The 15,578-nt window shown below is 35.7% G+C and overlaps 2 protein-coding genes across 4 annotated transcripts in view; one reads left to right on the plus strand and one right to left on the minus strand.

Moving 5' to 3' along the window:
- The first annotated feature begins 6,619 nt into the window (after positions 1-6,619).
- On the plus strand, positions 6,620-8,499 carry LOC134542232 (transmembrane emp24 domain-containing protein 2). The gene has a single exon (XM_063386323.1). It carries the CDS (start codon positions 6,832-6,834, stop codon positions 7,444-7,446), a length of 615 nt encoding a protein of 204 aa, XP_063242393.1. The 5' UTR covers positions 6,620-6,831; the 3' UTR covers positions 7,447-8,499.
- Positions 8,500-12,162: 3,663 nt separating this feature from the next.
- LOC134542231 (DNA-directed RNA polymerase III subunit RPC6) overlaps positions 12,163-15,578 on the minus strand; it is a 54,187-nt gene continuing 50,771 nt past the window's right edge. For all 3 annotated transcript variants that reach the window (XM_063386321.1, XM_063386320.1, XM_063386322.1), the window contains one exon: positions 12,163-12,535. In XM_063386321.1, the coding sequence (XP_063242391.1) occupies positions 12,461-12,535 (75 nt within the window). In that variant the 3' untranslated portion in view covers positions 12,163-12,460. The remainder of the gene's footprint in view (positions 12,536-15,578) is intronic.

Here is a 15,578-nt window from a genome sequence, read left to right on the forward strand (position 1 = left end):
CTCGTTAATACATATTTTCCTTTGTTTATCGCGAGGGGTGTTATTATGAATAAATTATAAATAAAATTTCGTGCCTGGGGCCACAATTGTATATCATTTTGAGCACTGGAAGACATAAAAACATAAAATATTATCAACGAATTTTAATCTCAGCCCCAGCGCCCCACGAGTGTCTGGGTTAGAGATTAAAGCTGAAATTATTTCTTAAACTTACTAATACTTATTTTATTAACTGCTAGGGCATTTTTATTAAATTCTACGTTTAATTTCACGACGAACAAACTTCGTCGTTAAATGTGTAATTGCGTAAAACATTCTCGACGATCTTGAAGTTAAATAGCAAACATGTTGTCATGTCCACCAGTTTGGCCTCGGCTGGTATGATAGCACAAGCCCCAAGTGCGCCACCCATCCTACATATTCTATGGGGAGGAAAGTTAATTCGCCACCCGCCCCTAGAAGCCTTTAAATTATACATGTGAATGTAAATAGCATTGTAATTCGAATATGTATGCACAGGAAGGGTACAGATGTGCCCTCCCTGATGAATATGTATTGACGCCGTCCCCGCTACCTCTGACCATTTAGACGTGATTTTTGTTCAGTTCGTGATCTCAGGGAAGGTTCGGCCTTGTGGCTAGAGGTAGGGGTCAACGCAGTAGGGCCCCCCGAGCTGTTATGGCCGCTCGGGACGCCTGAATAATAACACAAAGCTTCTGAAGATAGTTGGTGAATTTAATACAGCACAGCCCAATACATGGTGCTGCCCGTTCTGGCCGTAACGGTTTTCCCGACGCGACTAGTCACACGCGCAGCTCACTTCCTCAGTGGCGGCTCACGATTTTTATGTGCGTGAGGGGCTAACTCGTACACGTGATGCGATAGTTACAAACAATACACTCTGACATGGCACACGATATCTTCACGCACAATACACTACACTATTACCTAACTCTAAATAAACTGGGCTAGCAGCACGTAGGCCCGTGTCTCCGGCGACTCTACGTGGTGTCTAGGTGTGTCCCAGGGACTGAATCGTCATTAAGTTCGATGGCACGCGTCGCCTGCTGGCTGCCCCGTGCGGGCCAAAACTATGTAGCCGGTAGGCTAGGTTGGGCGTGAAGCGTCGACGTAAATCCACATAATCTCCCCACAGTACTTACGTATGACGTAGAACACTCATCTTGGAGCACTGATTGAATTAAGTTAAGTACCTCATGGTAAATTTAGGCCGACCGCGGAACTGTACGTAAAAGGTTTGAAAAGAAATTACACTATTGAAAAACTACATGTCGGTGAATGCAAAGGTTGAAGGTTCCGCGTTGCGCGCAGGCTGCCGGCCTCTCGAGCTCCCGGAAGGACACTGACTGCGTCGCCGCGCGCGACCCCCCTCCCCCGCCAGTCCTCCCGCGGAAACGTGTGAATTTCGCGGGAAACTGAACCGGCCAGGTTCGGGACAAATCGCACAGTGAAACATGGTTTAGCAAAGACTGAATTATTAATTAATGAAAAATAATGTTTAATAAAATCCTGTGGAAAAACATAATTGTAACAACTTGTTGTAGTGCGGCGGAAGGATATGCCACACCCGGCCGGATCCTTCCGCCGGCGCAGCACTCGTTGCACGGCGATCGCCTCGACGCACGCACTACACTTAGCTGCGCGCACGGGCGCGTTCGGTGCACACGCTTCTAGGAGACGTTGATGAGGCATAGCGGTCTATGCGACATAGAGGAGCATTGGCGGTCGGCGTCAGTATATACATTGTATATTTACTCTGGCTGAGCTAAGCCAGGCAGAAAGCTCTTCTGAGTAATACTGGGTTAATTAAAGTGACAAAAAACTTGAGCAGTATTATTTAGGCAACTACCTCTCTGGAGGACCGCTCCTCCTTCCTACCTCTCCCTGCTCTTGGGCAGCGACCCCTGCTCGGGGACCGCTTCCGCGCTCCCCCCTTCCCACCTCTCTGCTCGATCACTCCCTGCTCTTGGGCAGCGACCCCTGCTTGGGGACCGCTCCCACTTCTCCCCTCTGCCTGGGACAAGTCAATGTATAAAAGTTATAGTTAAATAATCTCTTCGTTAAAGTAATAAACATATTTGAATTAATGAGTGCAAATAAAAGTAAGTTTATCAATTAAATTGTAGATTTCATTTCACTCCATCTTTGTATCCATACAAAATAGTGATAATCATTTCATCAATGTTTTGTTATGACGTTTTTACGTTAAACTATCGTCCGTAAACTGACTTTACAGACAACCAATTTTTTTTTTCAATTGCTTTTAATACTTTTTTTTTTCTGCATGAGACACAACTGTAAATGGGTTGTGGATATTGTGATCAGGAACCTGTAGTAAGTATGGTTTTTGGATACATACTATAATTTTAATCATTTCGGCATGTTTTTCTTAATATTTAAAAACATCGGTTAAAACATCGATGTATCGGTTGTCAGAACGATGTTTTTTTACATCGATACTTTTTCGTTTGAACATCGATGTTCGTGATATCGATGTTTTTAAGAGCGATGTTGCATCCCTATTACGTGATACGAAACTATTAGTACAAAAATGAAACCTACACCAGTGAAATGAAAATCGACAAAGTATTTTCCCGAAACAGGGTCTATATTATTTGATTATGAAAGAAATTTATGAAAGAAATAAGTGTTCTCTAGCAAAAATGTCATCCCTATTTATTTGTTTGTATAGAATTACTTCGTTAGTTTTGGCTTAATATATAACCTAACAAAATCATGAGTTTCAATACAAGAGTAAAGTTGAAAAAACACGGTTTTGAATCGTAGATTGTAATTTTATGGTTTAATACAAAGCAGGTTTGACGTCAAAGTAGTTTTTGGTTAATTTAATTATATCTGTTGCAAGATAAAGTTCGCGGCACATTTCTTTACTGCAGCTGTAAACATTCCGAATCACAATACAAACAAACAGCTGACTAACTTTCTACCAGAAAAAAAAACTGTCTTGCAACAAAAGTTACCAAATCCTGGTTTATTTCATGACCAACACACCCATTATTACACCACACGCTTCGTCAGGTTCCGGTTAGCCAACCGCAGGCTAAATATGGGTCATAATACACCTGAAAGCTAGCTAACCTGAGGATTTAGCCGGAGGTCATAATATCGGCCCTAAGAGTTAAATAAACATAGAGTTACTTATTTCTAGACGAAATCACGCTTTTTTGTTCAACCTTTTGAAACTAAAAGATCCACCAGTTACACAAGTCATCAATATCAATATCAATATCAATTCATATCATAATCATGATCATAATGTTTACATATTATGTAATCATATTTTGACATCAATATTATATAAAGTCAAACAAATTATATTAATTTCAAAATAATATCAAATAATAATAATTTGTTTCAAAATCATAAAATAATCATATCCCTCATAATATTTATATCAAAATCATATCACATATCAAATAATTCCAAAAAAAAAGTATCTAATTATAAAATTATTAAAAAAAAATTGGTTGTCGGTAAAGTAGGTTTACGGACGATAGTTTAACGTGACAACGTCGTAACAAAATATTAATGAAATGATTACATACTTTTATGAATAAAATTGAATCATTTTTATGAATTATCACTATTTTGTGTGGATACAAAGAAGGAGTGAAATGAAATCTACAATTTAATTGATAAATTTACTTTTATTTGCACTCATTAATTCAAATAATTATGTTCATTACTTTAACGAAGAGATTATTTTAACTATAACTTTTATACATGCTTGCTATTTAACTTCTTTCAATCTGTGTTATTCTGTTAAGGATAGGACGATGATAGGAAAAGTAGGAAACGAGTGGGAGTGTTTCAAGTTTAATGTACCTCGAAAAAGACAAATCGATGGTTGTTCCAATAGAGTGGAAGAGAGATATATGCGGCGCAAGCGTACAATGAGTGTAACGGGACACAGTGTAACGGGACATTTTTTCGTGCGTGCAGCCGGCGTTCATCGATTTATTAGACGTTGTCACGTCAAAAATTAAAATCTAATCTAATCAATATCATATGTTTTACATATCTAATCATATTGATTCACATCAAAATTACACATTGAATCATATAAAAAACATAAAAAAAACTTAAGAAAACATATCATTCATTCCATTCAGTAAGAACCAACTGCCTACGGTTTATATGACCATGCTAGGTCCTACTGCCCATGTAAAATTAGTTGCTAGTTTGCAAGGTATCTTGCCTCCTGGATTCTAAATAGTTCAAGATTTCATGCCAGCACCCACTAGGCTCATCCCAGCTCCAGGTGACGGCCTCGTAACCGTGGTTGACAGTAAGGTTGAAATAACAAAATGGTTTTAAGAAATTCTAACTTCCTTATTATGTAGACTACACAATCAGATTCCTTCAATCTTTTTATATATGTTCAAAAACAATATTGTTCTTTCTTTATTTTTCATTTTTCATTTACTGTGTAGTTAATTTGATATTGTTATAAAACTAATATTTATTGTATATTATTCTGAAGCAGAATGACATTTCCTTAAAAAAATTTACAAAGAGCATTTTTTTTTGTTTTTATTTACCAGGCATTTTTTTATCATTTTTAAATGAACATTGTTTTTCAACAAGTTTATATTTTCCCACCTGTTGCCCTGTGGATGATGGTGTTCCGGGTTTGAGCCCCGGTCGTTGGCTAGCTAAATCGTAGATTTTCAGGTGTGGGCCACGTAACTTTGAACAGGGTAGATATGGTGATATGTTATGTGGAATGACTACGAACTCAGCTGCAGGACCTCGGGTTTAATGCACAAAAGATGGCTCTGTACAGAGTGATGTCCATGGAGATGAACTTGCATGTACTGGTGCTGGAGCATGTCCTGGCACACTGTCTGATAATGTTAGATACGAGTCGCATGCTGAAGGTGGCGTAAGTGACAGTGACTATCTTAGTAGCGAGAGTTTTAGACACAAAATTACATAAATGAAACACTGAGAAATTAGGCCCTTAACAAACATAATAAGATTATACTTGACAATTACTACATGGCAATGAAGAAGTTCACACTAGATACTAAAATTTTGTACTGTCGCGTGGCAGCGACTACATTGTTAAACTGAAAGGAGAAATTACATATTAAGCTTGGGTGGAGGGCCCCTGTAGGTATGCATCTCTCATGGTCAATACATGACCCGTCCCAATGTTCCCATGTAGAAATTACTGTTAATTAATCGAGGCGTACTTTTAAGCTGTGGGCTGTCCAGAGTGGGCGATGTCCAAAAGTCAGGTAATTAACACTCACTGATCGAGGAGGGGTCCATGTGGAGTGGCCCTTCGACTGCACTCCTGCAGAGTCTCAACTATGAACACGTTAATGCAACGATGAAACTATTACATTAAGCGGCTTAGTTTTACCTCGAGTCGAATGGAGGTCGACTGCGGAGTGAAAAGAAAAGGTTTAAAGATGATTTTATTATAGCAGTTAAAAACGGTAACTGCAAATATATGATGGATCTGCGGTGTGCCTGGGCGTCCAGCCTCTGCGCTAGGTGAACGACGACTGAGTTGGCTTGTGCGGTGCCGTGTGGGGTCTCTTTCGCGCGCGAAATGTGCAGAAAACAAAAGATGGTTCAGGCCATTTTCATGAACGAAAACACATGTTGAATAAAAGTGAATGAATTATTGAAATAAGATGATAACATAAAAAGTCAAAAAATACATGAAATAAATAATTCTGTTACTAGTAGCAGACTAATACATAAAACTCCTGTAGAGGAGTCACATGACAGCCGTGTGGGTGGCTATCGCCATATCGGCTACGGGGCCATTCTACGCGCTGCACTGGATACATTTGTATCACTCACTCTGCACTCGTGGGAAAACTATCACATGGGCGGTAATGGGCAACAATAGCCTAAGCGACCAGGAGGGAGATGTCAAAGTAGTTAACTAATATTAGACACTATGTATAGGCTAGGTTAGGGTAGTTATACATGATAAAATGTAATAACAAGTTAACAGTTCATATAGTGAAAATGATTGGTTAGTTTTTCTTGTCAATATTAATAATTCAGTAAAATAATTTGAATTGTTTCTTACATTATATTAGCAATATAGTATTTTAATAAATATTTTAATTTATTTTATAGTATTATTTAGAAAATAGGATAATAGTAAATCGTTAGAACTAATAATACATAATGTCTTAATGTTCAACTCTCATAAGGAAGACAAAATACTGGCAATTCTTACTTTCATTCAACTTGTGTTACACAAATTGAAGAGGGAAAAGTATCAGAATATTTAATGAAGCAGTCAATTTTGTAAAGTTCGTGTATTTTTGGTTGTCTTAAGAATGTGCTTTGTAAATTCGGAAGTAAATAAAAGGCCATGCACACAATCTTCATTTGGCTAATATTATTCGCCGACTATGAAACATGAAAATTGAATTTGTTGTCTTGAGAAACAAGACTGTCTTCGCCAAGACGGTATCAAGATGGTGATCAAGACACATTTATGATTACCTGCCTTTATCGTTGTTAGATCCTAAACTTCGGGTATGATCGTTCGAGAATTCATAACGTGTTATTTTTTGTGTTTGTTGTAGGTGTATGGGGATTTCGGGTATCTTCGGCAAACAAATGAGCTCTAAAAGGTTCTTTATTTTTAACGCTGAGTTACAAATCTTGTGTTTATAGTCCTTGGAACGTGATGTTGATGGTTGATGTGGAAATAAAATTTTGAGCGAATGATACTCTTTATTTACTCTATGTAATTATATTTTGAAGGAGTGTATTCACGAAACGGTTACGTTGAGCAGTAAACATTCAATAATGTGTCCAATATACTTGCTTAGTGTTACTTTTCTCTTTATAGCTTTTTTCGGTTGTGTTAATAGTTATTTCATTACTGTTGACGCTCATGCCGAGGAATGTTTTTTTGATAAAGTAAAATTGGGAACTAAAATGGGCTTAATGTTTGAGATAGCTGAAGGAGGATTTTTAGACATAGATGTGAAAATAATTGGCCCTGATGGGAAAGTGATATATCAAGGAGAACGGGAGACCAGCGGCAAGTACACCTTCGCTGCACACGTGGAAGGCGTGTACACGTATTGTTTCAGCAACAAGATGTCGACGATGACCCCGAAGGTGGTGATGTTCAATATGGAAGTGGGCGATGCTCCTACCGGCGAGCAGGAAGGTGATGGCAAAGATGATCACAACAAGCTGCAGGACATGATTAAGGAACTGTCGACGGCGCTAACGGGCGTGAAGCACGAGCAGGAGTACATGGCGGTTCGAGATCGCATCCATCGCAGCATTAACGAGAGCACGAACTCACGCGTCGTCATGTGGTCGTTCTTCGAGGCGCTTGTTCTGGTGGCCATGACCATGGGACAGGTGTACTACCTGAAAAGGTTCTTCGAGGTACGGAGAGTTGTGTAAGTGTGTCGGACGACCTAGCAGCGTCTTTTATACTTTCTGAGCCACAAATATGTCCATATGGCAATCTCCAGCAAATTAACTTTACGATTTACAAAACTAGATTGGATTATAAAAAAAAAGTGTAATTGCTAAATACAAAATGTAATAAATTTGCTGTCACCATGTATGTATTCCTACAAAGACAGTGTTTCACTTTAAGAGGGTGTTTTCTTTTGTCACACACTAGCTATTATAAACTCTTTTTGACTGATGCCAAACTCACATGTTATCTTTCAGCACACCTTGTCATGATTACAGGATTCACAAACACCAAAGGTAAATATTAATATTTAGCTTGTTCCAAAAAAAAGTGAATTGATCAAATAATATTTCTTAATTACATCTTAAACATAATTTGTTTCCAGCAGTGCTGTGTGATGTATCAATTTTTTACCTTTAAAATGTTTATATTTTGTACTTTCTTCCATTTGCATTGTATCTTATTTATTATCCTTTTAATATTGAGTATGGAATTTACATTTTTGCTATTTGTGTCTTGTGATACAAAAGAACAATGTGTAATTGCTAGCAATTTATTTGTACCAATTTATAATATTTTGAGATTCATTCAATATTCTTTGTGATTTTCTTCCAGGATAGATAAACTTTTATTGCAGGTCCAGGTTAGATTAATTCTACTCCAGATTAAGAAGAAAACAGGTTTATATGGGCAAGTTTGGCACAGGAAAAATGTCAGTAGTTAGGTGTGCTGGTGTAGCAGTAGGGTAAATTCACTAATTGGCAGTATGTAAATGATAGAAATTTATTTTTGTGAAAGCTCAAAATTTATGCTTATTGTGATAATTTTTTTTAATAGTGTCAATTGTTGACTAATATTATATATGTTAAATTATGTAAAAGTATTAAAATTGTGTTTGAATGTAAAAAAAACTTTTGATGTAGGTACAGTTGTTTTAAAGTCTCTTTAGTTTTGTGATCCAACCTAGTTTGTATGATAGGTTTACCCAACCTTCATTTAAGAATTAAAAACATTTTTATAATGGTTACAGGTGATCAAATGCATTTCATTTGGGATTGAATTAAGCTTTTCATCAAGCTTGCATATTACTAAAAAATATTAATTTAATTTTGTACTTTGTATGGACCTAACAAGTGTTAAAAGTATACTACTGTGAATTAGTTTACTGTTTAGTTAAGTGCATTTCATCAAGGAATACTAATACATTCATATAATAATTTATGTTCAGATTTTACAGGTCTCATTAAAATTATAAGTAAAATGGTTATAAGATAACTGAAAATAAATAAAAAAACATTCTTGGGTTTTAAAGATTGAACTCAAAGAAGATATGTAAAGAACCTTCGGGGTGCTAACCATTAGGATTCTATTGATCATTGAATATATACAGTATGTAGCTTAAGCTAGCAGCAGCCATACAGTGATGTCTGTAATATATGTTAGGCTATCCCTGCTTTTTTTTTTTATATATTTAAAATAGAATTTAATAATGCATTCTATCCCCAATGAAGTGGAAGCATTGCTTAGTCTCCAATTTTTTCTTAGGGTCCACATTAGTTGAGAAGAAACATACGCCATGCACGAAATGGTATTTACACAATGCACTAAGGGTTAATAGTTTGATTTTTTATTTAATAGTAGGTAAAAATAATAAAAGTGACTTTTCAGCCTTACTTTGCACAACTTCATTAGTATTTTTTTTTTGCAACATTCCAAATCTACATTGAAATGCTGTTATATAAATGCCTCACATTTAGATAAATATGGAGTTTAGGAATTCTTTGAAGGAAAAATCTAAAACAAATTTATATTTTAAGCTGTAACTACCAAATTTTATTATCCTGGTGGATTCTAAGCACAAGAGTGGGGAAGGCTTTGAAGACTTGGGAAAATTTTTAATCATCAATGAAAACTCTTCACACAATGAAATACCCCAAATAAAAACTGAAAAAAAGTTATAGCATCCACAGTGGTGATGCAGCTGTAGGTGGGAAGAATAGTCGCTGGAGGTAGGCAAGAAGTGGCAGCCACAGCAAAAACCAAATTATGCAAATTTGTATTTAAAAAAAAAAAACTTTTTTCTTTAAAGTATTCTTTTACTTTATTTCTTCTATTTGTGCAATATTTCATAGGATTGAAATTAAGTGATTTTATGGCCCTTACTAATGAAGGAGTTCTTCAGAATTTTCAGAATAAAGATAAACATTTTGAGACACTCAAAAACTTACTAATGCTTTTAACTATTTTTGATATGGAAGCAGACCTAACCAACTTAATCTTCTGTTAGATGAATAACGGTGAAATACTTAGGCTTTAATTCACCTAGTATTCGTGGAACAATCATGGCATCAACTGCAATGTATTATAACATTAAAATGGTTCATGAACACAAGGGAATCAAACCCACAAGAAAAATCACTTCTTACAGAAGCTACAGAACTCATTTTTTTAATATACATGCTGTACTAAGAACACAACATTGTGTTCTTAAAATATATGATGCAAGATGGATTCAGGTGGTACTTGAAATTTCACATGGTAACAATTTTGACAACTGCAATAAATCACTTTAATGTATATTATGTATTTACAAAATTAATAAAAAAAATTTCAACCAAATCTTGGACTTACAATACCAAACTTAAATTATTTATTAAGATTGGCTAGGTTAGTTTTTAAAGGTAAAGTAATAAACACATCAATACCATAATGTAGGAAATAGTAATAACTCCACTCTGTAGTCTAGTTAACCACAGGCAATGAATAACAATTATGTTACAATTGTATACAATATCTAACTATAGAGTAGAAGCGGAAACAAAAATATTTCGCTCATTAATCCCCCTTTTAGAGCTGTCCAACTACACATTTATTTATATACTAGCTCTGATATTTTAGACTATGATTTGAATGGTTTTTATAAATAATATGTTCACCATAAATCAAAGGCTTCACATATACATCAGATCACAGCTTGGGTGTTGTTTAGTTCCCTTGTAAACTATTTTTAAAGTTATGCTTCTTTAAGCGCTTTGAGGGTGAAATTTAAGCATGCAATGGAAATGCATAGATCTGCACATGCACCAAGGATGGAATTTTAACACGATGAATTCTGTGTGCCCAAGAGTTGAAATTGTCCCGATATCGTGCCACTTTTGGCGGCATTAACATGAGGGGATGTACCAAGTACATTGGTGTGCCAGTATTGGTGATAACAAAACTATCCTGGAATACATTATAGACAATAGTCACAAAAAAAATATGTTGAGATCCTGAGATTACACCATTGATACATAATCCATTATTCTTTGCCATCTCCCACAGTGACTGTGTAGTTCATTTTATAAAAGAATGATTATGAACCTCAAGTCTGGTGGTCCGAAGCATAAACAATTTTCATGTGTAACATCTTAGCTCAGAATACTGCATTTGATAGGAGTAATTTCATGAAGGAATGGAAATATGTAACCACGGTGCTGCCTCTGTGGCAGATGGCATGAACCAGAATTCACAAATCCCAAGGATAACTTTATATATGTAGTATTAACATTTTAATGAATTTTAAAAAGATTGGCAGTATTTTCAAAAAATTTCTTGTCGAAAATTAGGTTCAAAGCAAGGGTATATTTGTTTGTTCAATTTTTTTTTTATTCATTTTTATTGGAACTATTTTATTATACAGTTTCACTCTGCAACTTGTATGATTCCAATAGTCGATAGTCCAATAGTTGCCACAAATTCTTGTGGCAGGTGTGACAACTACCTGCGATTCTCATCCATTTACCACAGTTCACACAAAGAAAAATGTTAAAGTATTAAATGTTTAATGAATTTTGACAAGATGGGCACTATTTGAATAAAATTCCTTGTCCAAAATCCGGTCCAAAGCTGTAGTTTGATATTTTTTCCCAAGAGTCTTTAGTTTTTTAGTTTTCATTATATAGTTAAAAAAATTTAGTTTTCAAATGGAATGATTTGATTGTCGACATAGCTGCTACGGCAGTGAATTCTAGCGGCAGGTGCAGAAACTACTGTGTGATTCACGTCCAGGAATTTAGTTGAAACACCAATTTCCATTTATAAACAAGCTTGGCATTATTTAAAGAATTCTACATTAAATTAGGTAACGAAAAATCACAGTGCAGTGATATTTAAATGCACCGTGAGTAGTAGGTGACTATCGGAATGCAGACTTTTAAAGTTAGCCAAAAGCAGTACATCACCCTTCGTTGTACGAGACTCCCAGTTTCGGGCAGTTGCAGGTTAAGCCGAATGAAAGTACATAAATGTTTCTTGTAAAAGCACCCTTGAAAATGCACACTACTGCTACTGCATTTGGTAGTACACCATTGACATATAGGCCATCTCCTTACACATGAAGCATTATATGTCACTGCACTGCGTATGTGAGGAGTACATAGCTGTAACCTTGCAGGGTGTTTTTGGACATATATTCCTTAACAAAAGTTGCTTGTTTTGGCATTTACTGCCACCCATTAAATTTATGCCTCGCCATTTGCAAACAACCTGCATCTATAAAGTACGTAATTGACTGTTGAGATGGCACTTAAAAATCTTAAATAATAAACAAAACACTAGGTCTACTCAATAGTATGTTCAATAAAGGATGATGATATTACCAAGCTGTTATATTTCCACTAATACAATTTTAAGAGTAATTAAAAGTACACATTAAAGCCCTTTTTATGATATGTATTTTTATTTCACTGATAAGTAATTAAATAATTCTTAGCCTAAAACTGTAATCCCCATGTTTGTGAACTAACATAATTCTACTGAAACAACCAAACATGAATACAAACTCTATATTCAAAGTCACATATTAAAAATTATATCAAATTATAATCAAAATGAAAATTAATAGAACACTTATTTTGAAAGTAAGGTTTCCCACAAAGTTGCAGATGCTTTAAATTTTGCTGCACATTGATAATGGTGCCTGTATTGAGTTGCTGAAAGCTGCAGTATTCTTGTTCACTCGAGCCATTCCTTCATGTACACACAACTGTGGGAAGTCACAGAGCCGATGTCACTGCAAGATCGCAACACCTGCAACAAAATGACTTTACAGTGTAACATTCTGACCCTCCAGCTAGCTCAAAATTAGCTTTGACTGCACAAACATAAACACTTGAGAATTTTGATCGCGGCTGAGAATAATAATATTAAGTTCCACAGAATATTACTTGCTTTTGACACACGGTACAAACAGATGAGAGACCTTTGTCTGCCAGCTGGCCACTAATTTAATTAAATTAAATTTAAAAAAACTCACTGTGGACTTATGCTCTGCCACCTGTGCGAATGACCACAAAGCCATGCAAGGTGTGGGCATGTCCCGAACACCCATAATTTTCGATATGTTCGATTTCAACTTTCATTTTCATAAACTTATAATAGCTTTGTAAATGCTTTATTTCTTGTTTATCATGCTTCTCATGCCTGGTAAGGGCTTACTGTTGAGCCCATCTGACACGTCTGCAAATGATATCAAAATTCATTTACGACACTATTGTCTGTCAATATATTAGTGTCTTGCATTATTTAAATTCTTTCCAAGGCACTAGGCTGGCTCGTATATGTGTTTGTATTTAAGCCAGTTTATAATTAACTTTGTAATTTATGTTCTGCAGTACAATTATTGTTGACTGTTACATTTTAAATGCATGTGTTGTGTCATAATTTGTAGAATTCTATATTATTGAATTTTTCTACTAGTAACTTAGTATGTTTGTGTGTCATGCATTTCACGTATGCGTTAAATACCCAATTGTTTGTAATAAAATTTACATATGTATTTCATGGTATAACTGGTAATCAGAGGTATACAAAATAAATATATTTATTTCATTATACAATTTTTAATTTACAATTATCAATTTACAATTTTCAATTTACAATTTTGAATTCATGTAGTTAATTTTGATTAACGTAACGATTACATGCATTTTTAGGAATCATGTCTTTGTAACAATTATAAATAATTCTTTTATAGTGCAGCTTGAAAGCACTTGTTACAGTTATAAACGCTCAATTTGTTTAAAGATAACTAACTTGATATAATTAATGTAACAAATTATGTAAGGGAGTTATAGTTCTGGAAGACGTGCGAGTGAAGCCTACATTTTATTTATTTTATGGTTTAAGGAGGGAAAACAGTTTTGGAAGTATTGATTAGTCATTCATGTCCTCTATGGAATTTATAAATTTTGATATTTCAAATTTAGCGCTGTTATCTTCTTCTTTTCCTTACTGGTTTTGTTTTATGAAAGTTTTAACGTCGATGGTTGTCAAAATAATTTGGCGGTTGTTTTAGAATGTTTGAAGGATTCGAGGCTTTGGTATGAAAGATCTACGAAGGGAACAGACATGTATTTGGATCGAATCACTATTTTCATCCGTTATACTATCTATAAATTGATCCGGGACAACCGCGGAGTTCATTATTTAGCTGACAACGACGAGTGAATAGAAACTTCTGCACTTTTAGTGACGGAATTAGGGAAATTTCCGAACTTCAAGTAAACTACCAAACCGCGTCGGTCGTTTCGTTTGTTGGGGATTATGCACGAGAAAGACATTTAAAATCTTCGGAAGAGCTCCAGAGGAGAACCACCAGGCGTTCCTAGCATTTGGCGATGCCGATCCCGAACATCCGAAGGACGAGTCTTTGCCGGGACGACATCCCGCTGTCTACAGATGTGACTGCAGTTTCTTCAGTGAACAGACTGTTGGTGAGGTCCATCCGTTTCTGATTTTACCACTTTCCAGAGCCAGAAGGACGTCCAGTCGCGGAAGAACGAGACGACGAATTCGCCGTAGTTTTGAACCCTATTTTCAGTTCGAATCCAGTGTCTACCCAAATCCAGGAAAAACCCAGGAGTCCTACTTCATCACTCATGCTCTCCGAGACACTAGCTTTACTCTTACGTATTAAAGGAAGTTATGACTCTTACAGTAATATTAAATAATAATGGAAATATAAATTGATAGTTTCAACTATATGGTGATTACTGTGATGAGTAAACGAGATTAAATCCTAATTGTACGAATGAATCCTTTCCGGTTTGTATGATTTATAAGTCAGTAGTTTCAAGGCGCCCTATAATACATAAATTTATATACCGACTAAGTTTCGCTATATATATATATATATATATATCTAATATATAAAATTCTCGTGTCACAGTTTTCGTTGCCATACTCCTCCGAAACGGCTTGACCGATTTTGATGAAATTTTTTGTGCTTATCCGGTATCTATGAGAATCGGCCAACATCTATTTTTCATCCCCCTAAATGTTAGGGGTAGTCCAACCCTAAATTTTTTTTTTATTTCCAGTTTTTGGTAGGAAATCACCATGGCAACGGCTGTTGCTTTGTTGATGCTTCATTCGTCTCTATGGCAACGGCTATTTCATTGTTAGTGCAGTCCTCATCACCGTTGAAATTTTGCAAGTACTTTAAATATCAAAAATTGCCCTTTTTTTTCAAGTATATATATTTTACAGACTTGAAACTTCACAGTAATGTTCCTTATGTTACGCAGGATGACATTTTCCGAAAATTAGATCCCATAGCATAGGTGGTTAAAACCAGGCAACAGTGCGTACTTTGTCTGCATGAGAACAGTATTTTGCATTGTTCATGCCTTCTGTGTCTCCATGGCAACAGGCATCGCGCGGCAGTGGCGTACCCACAACGAGGGGCATGTATTATGAGCGGCGCAAGAGTGATCTGCCTGTAGACTGCCGTAGCGAAGTACGGGTACATCAGTTTTATGTTGCGTGCACGAGTCGGGAAACCATCGGTACATTATACAGCATTGTAATAAATTTTCACGGAATTTTTTATTATTTACCATTACTGTAAATGGGAGATATGGCATAATTCTTTTTCCATTAGTATAGCCGTGCGAAGCCGGGTCGGGCAGCTAGTATGTATATATATATATATATATATATATATATATATATATATATATATATATATATATATATATATATATATATATATATATTCTAGCCAGAAGTAGAGTCATCTTAGTATGACTAACAAAATTTGAAGCAGGTGAGCAACCATACAGTGAATGCC

The sequence above is a fragment of the Bacillus rossius genome (assembly GCF_032445375.1).
Source record: "Bacillus rossius redtenbacheri isolate Brsri chromosome 4 unlocalized genomic scaffold, Brsri_v3 Brsri_v3_scf4_2, whole genome shotgun sequence".
Taxonomy (NCBI): Eukaryota; Metazoa; Arthropoda; class Insecta; order Phasmatodea; family Bacillidae; genus Bacillus; species Bacillus rossius.

What these genes read in the sequence shown, in the direction of transcription:
- LOC134542232 (XM_063386323.1), top strand. Translation starts at nt 6,832, where the DNA reads ATGTGTCCAATATACTTGCTTAGTGTTACTTTTCTCTTTATAGCTTTT.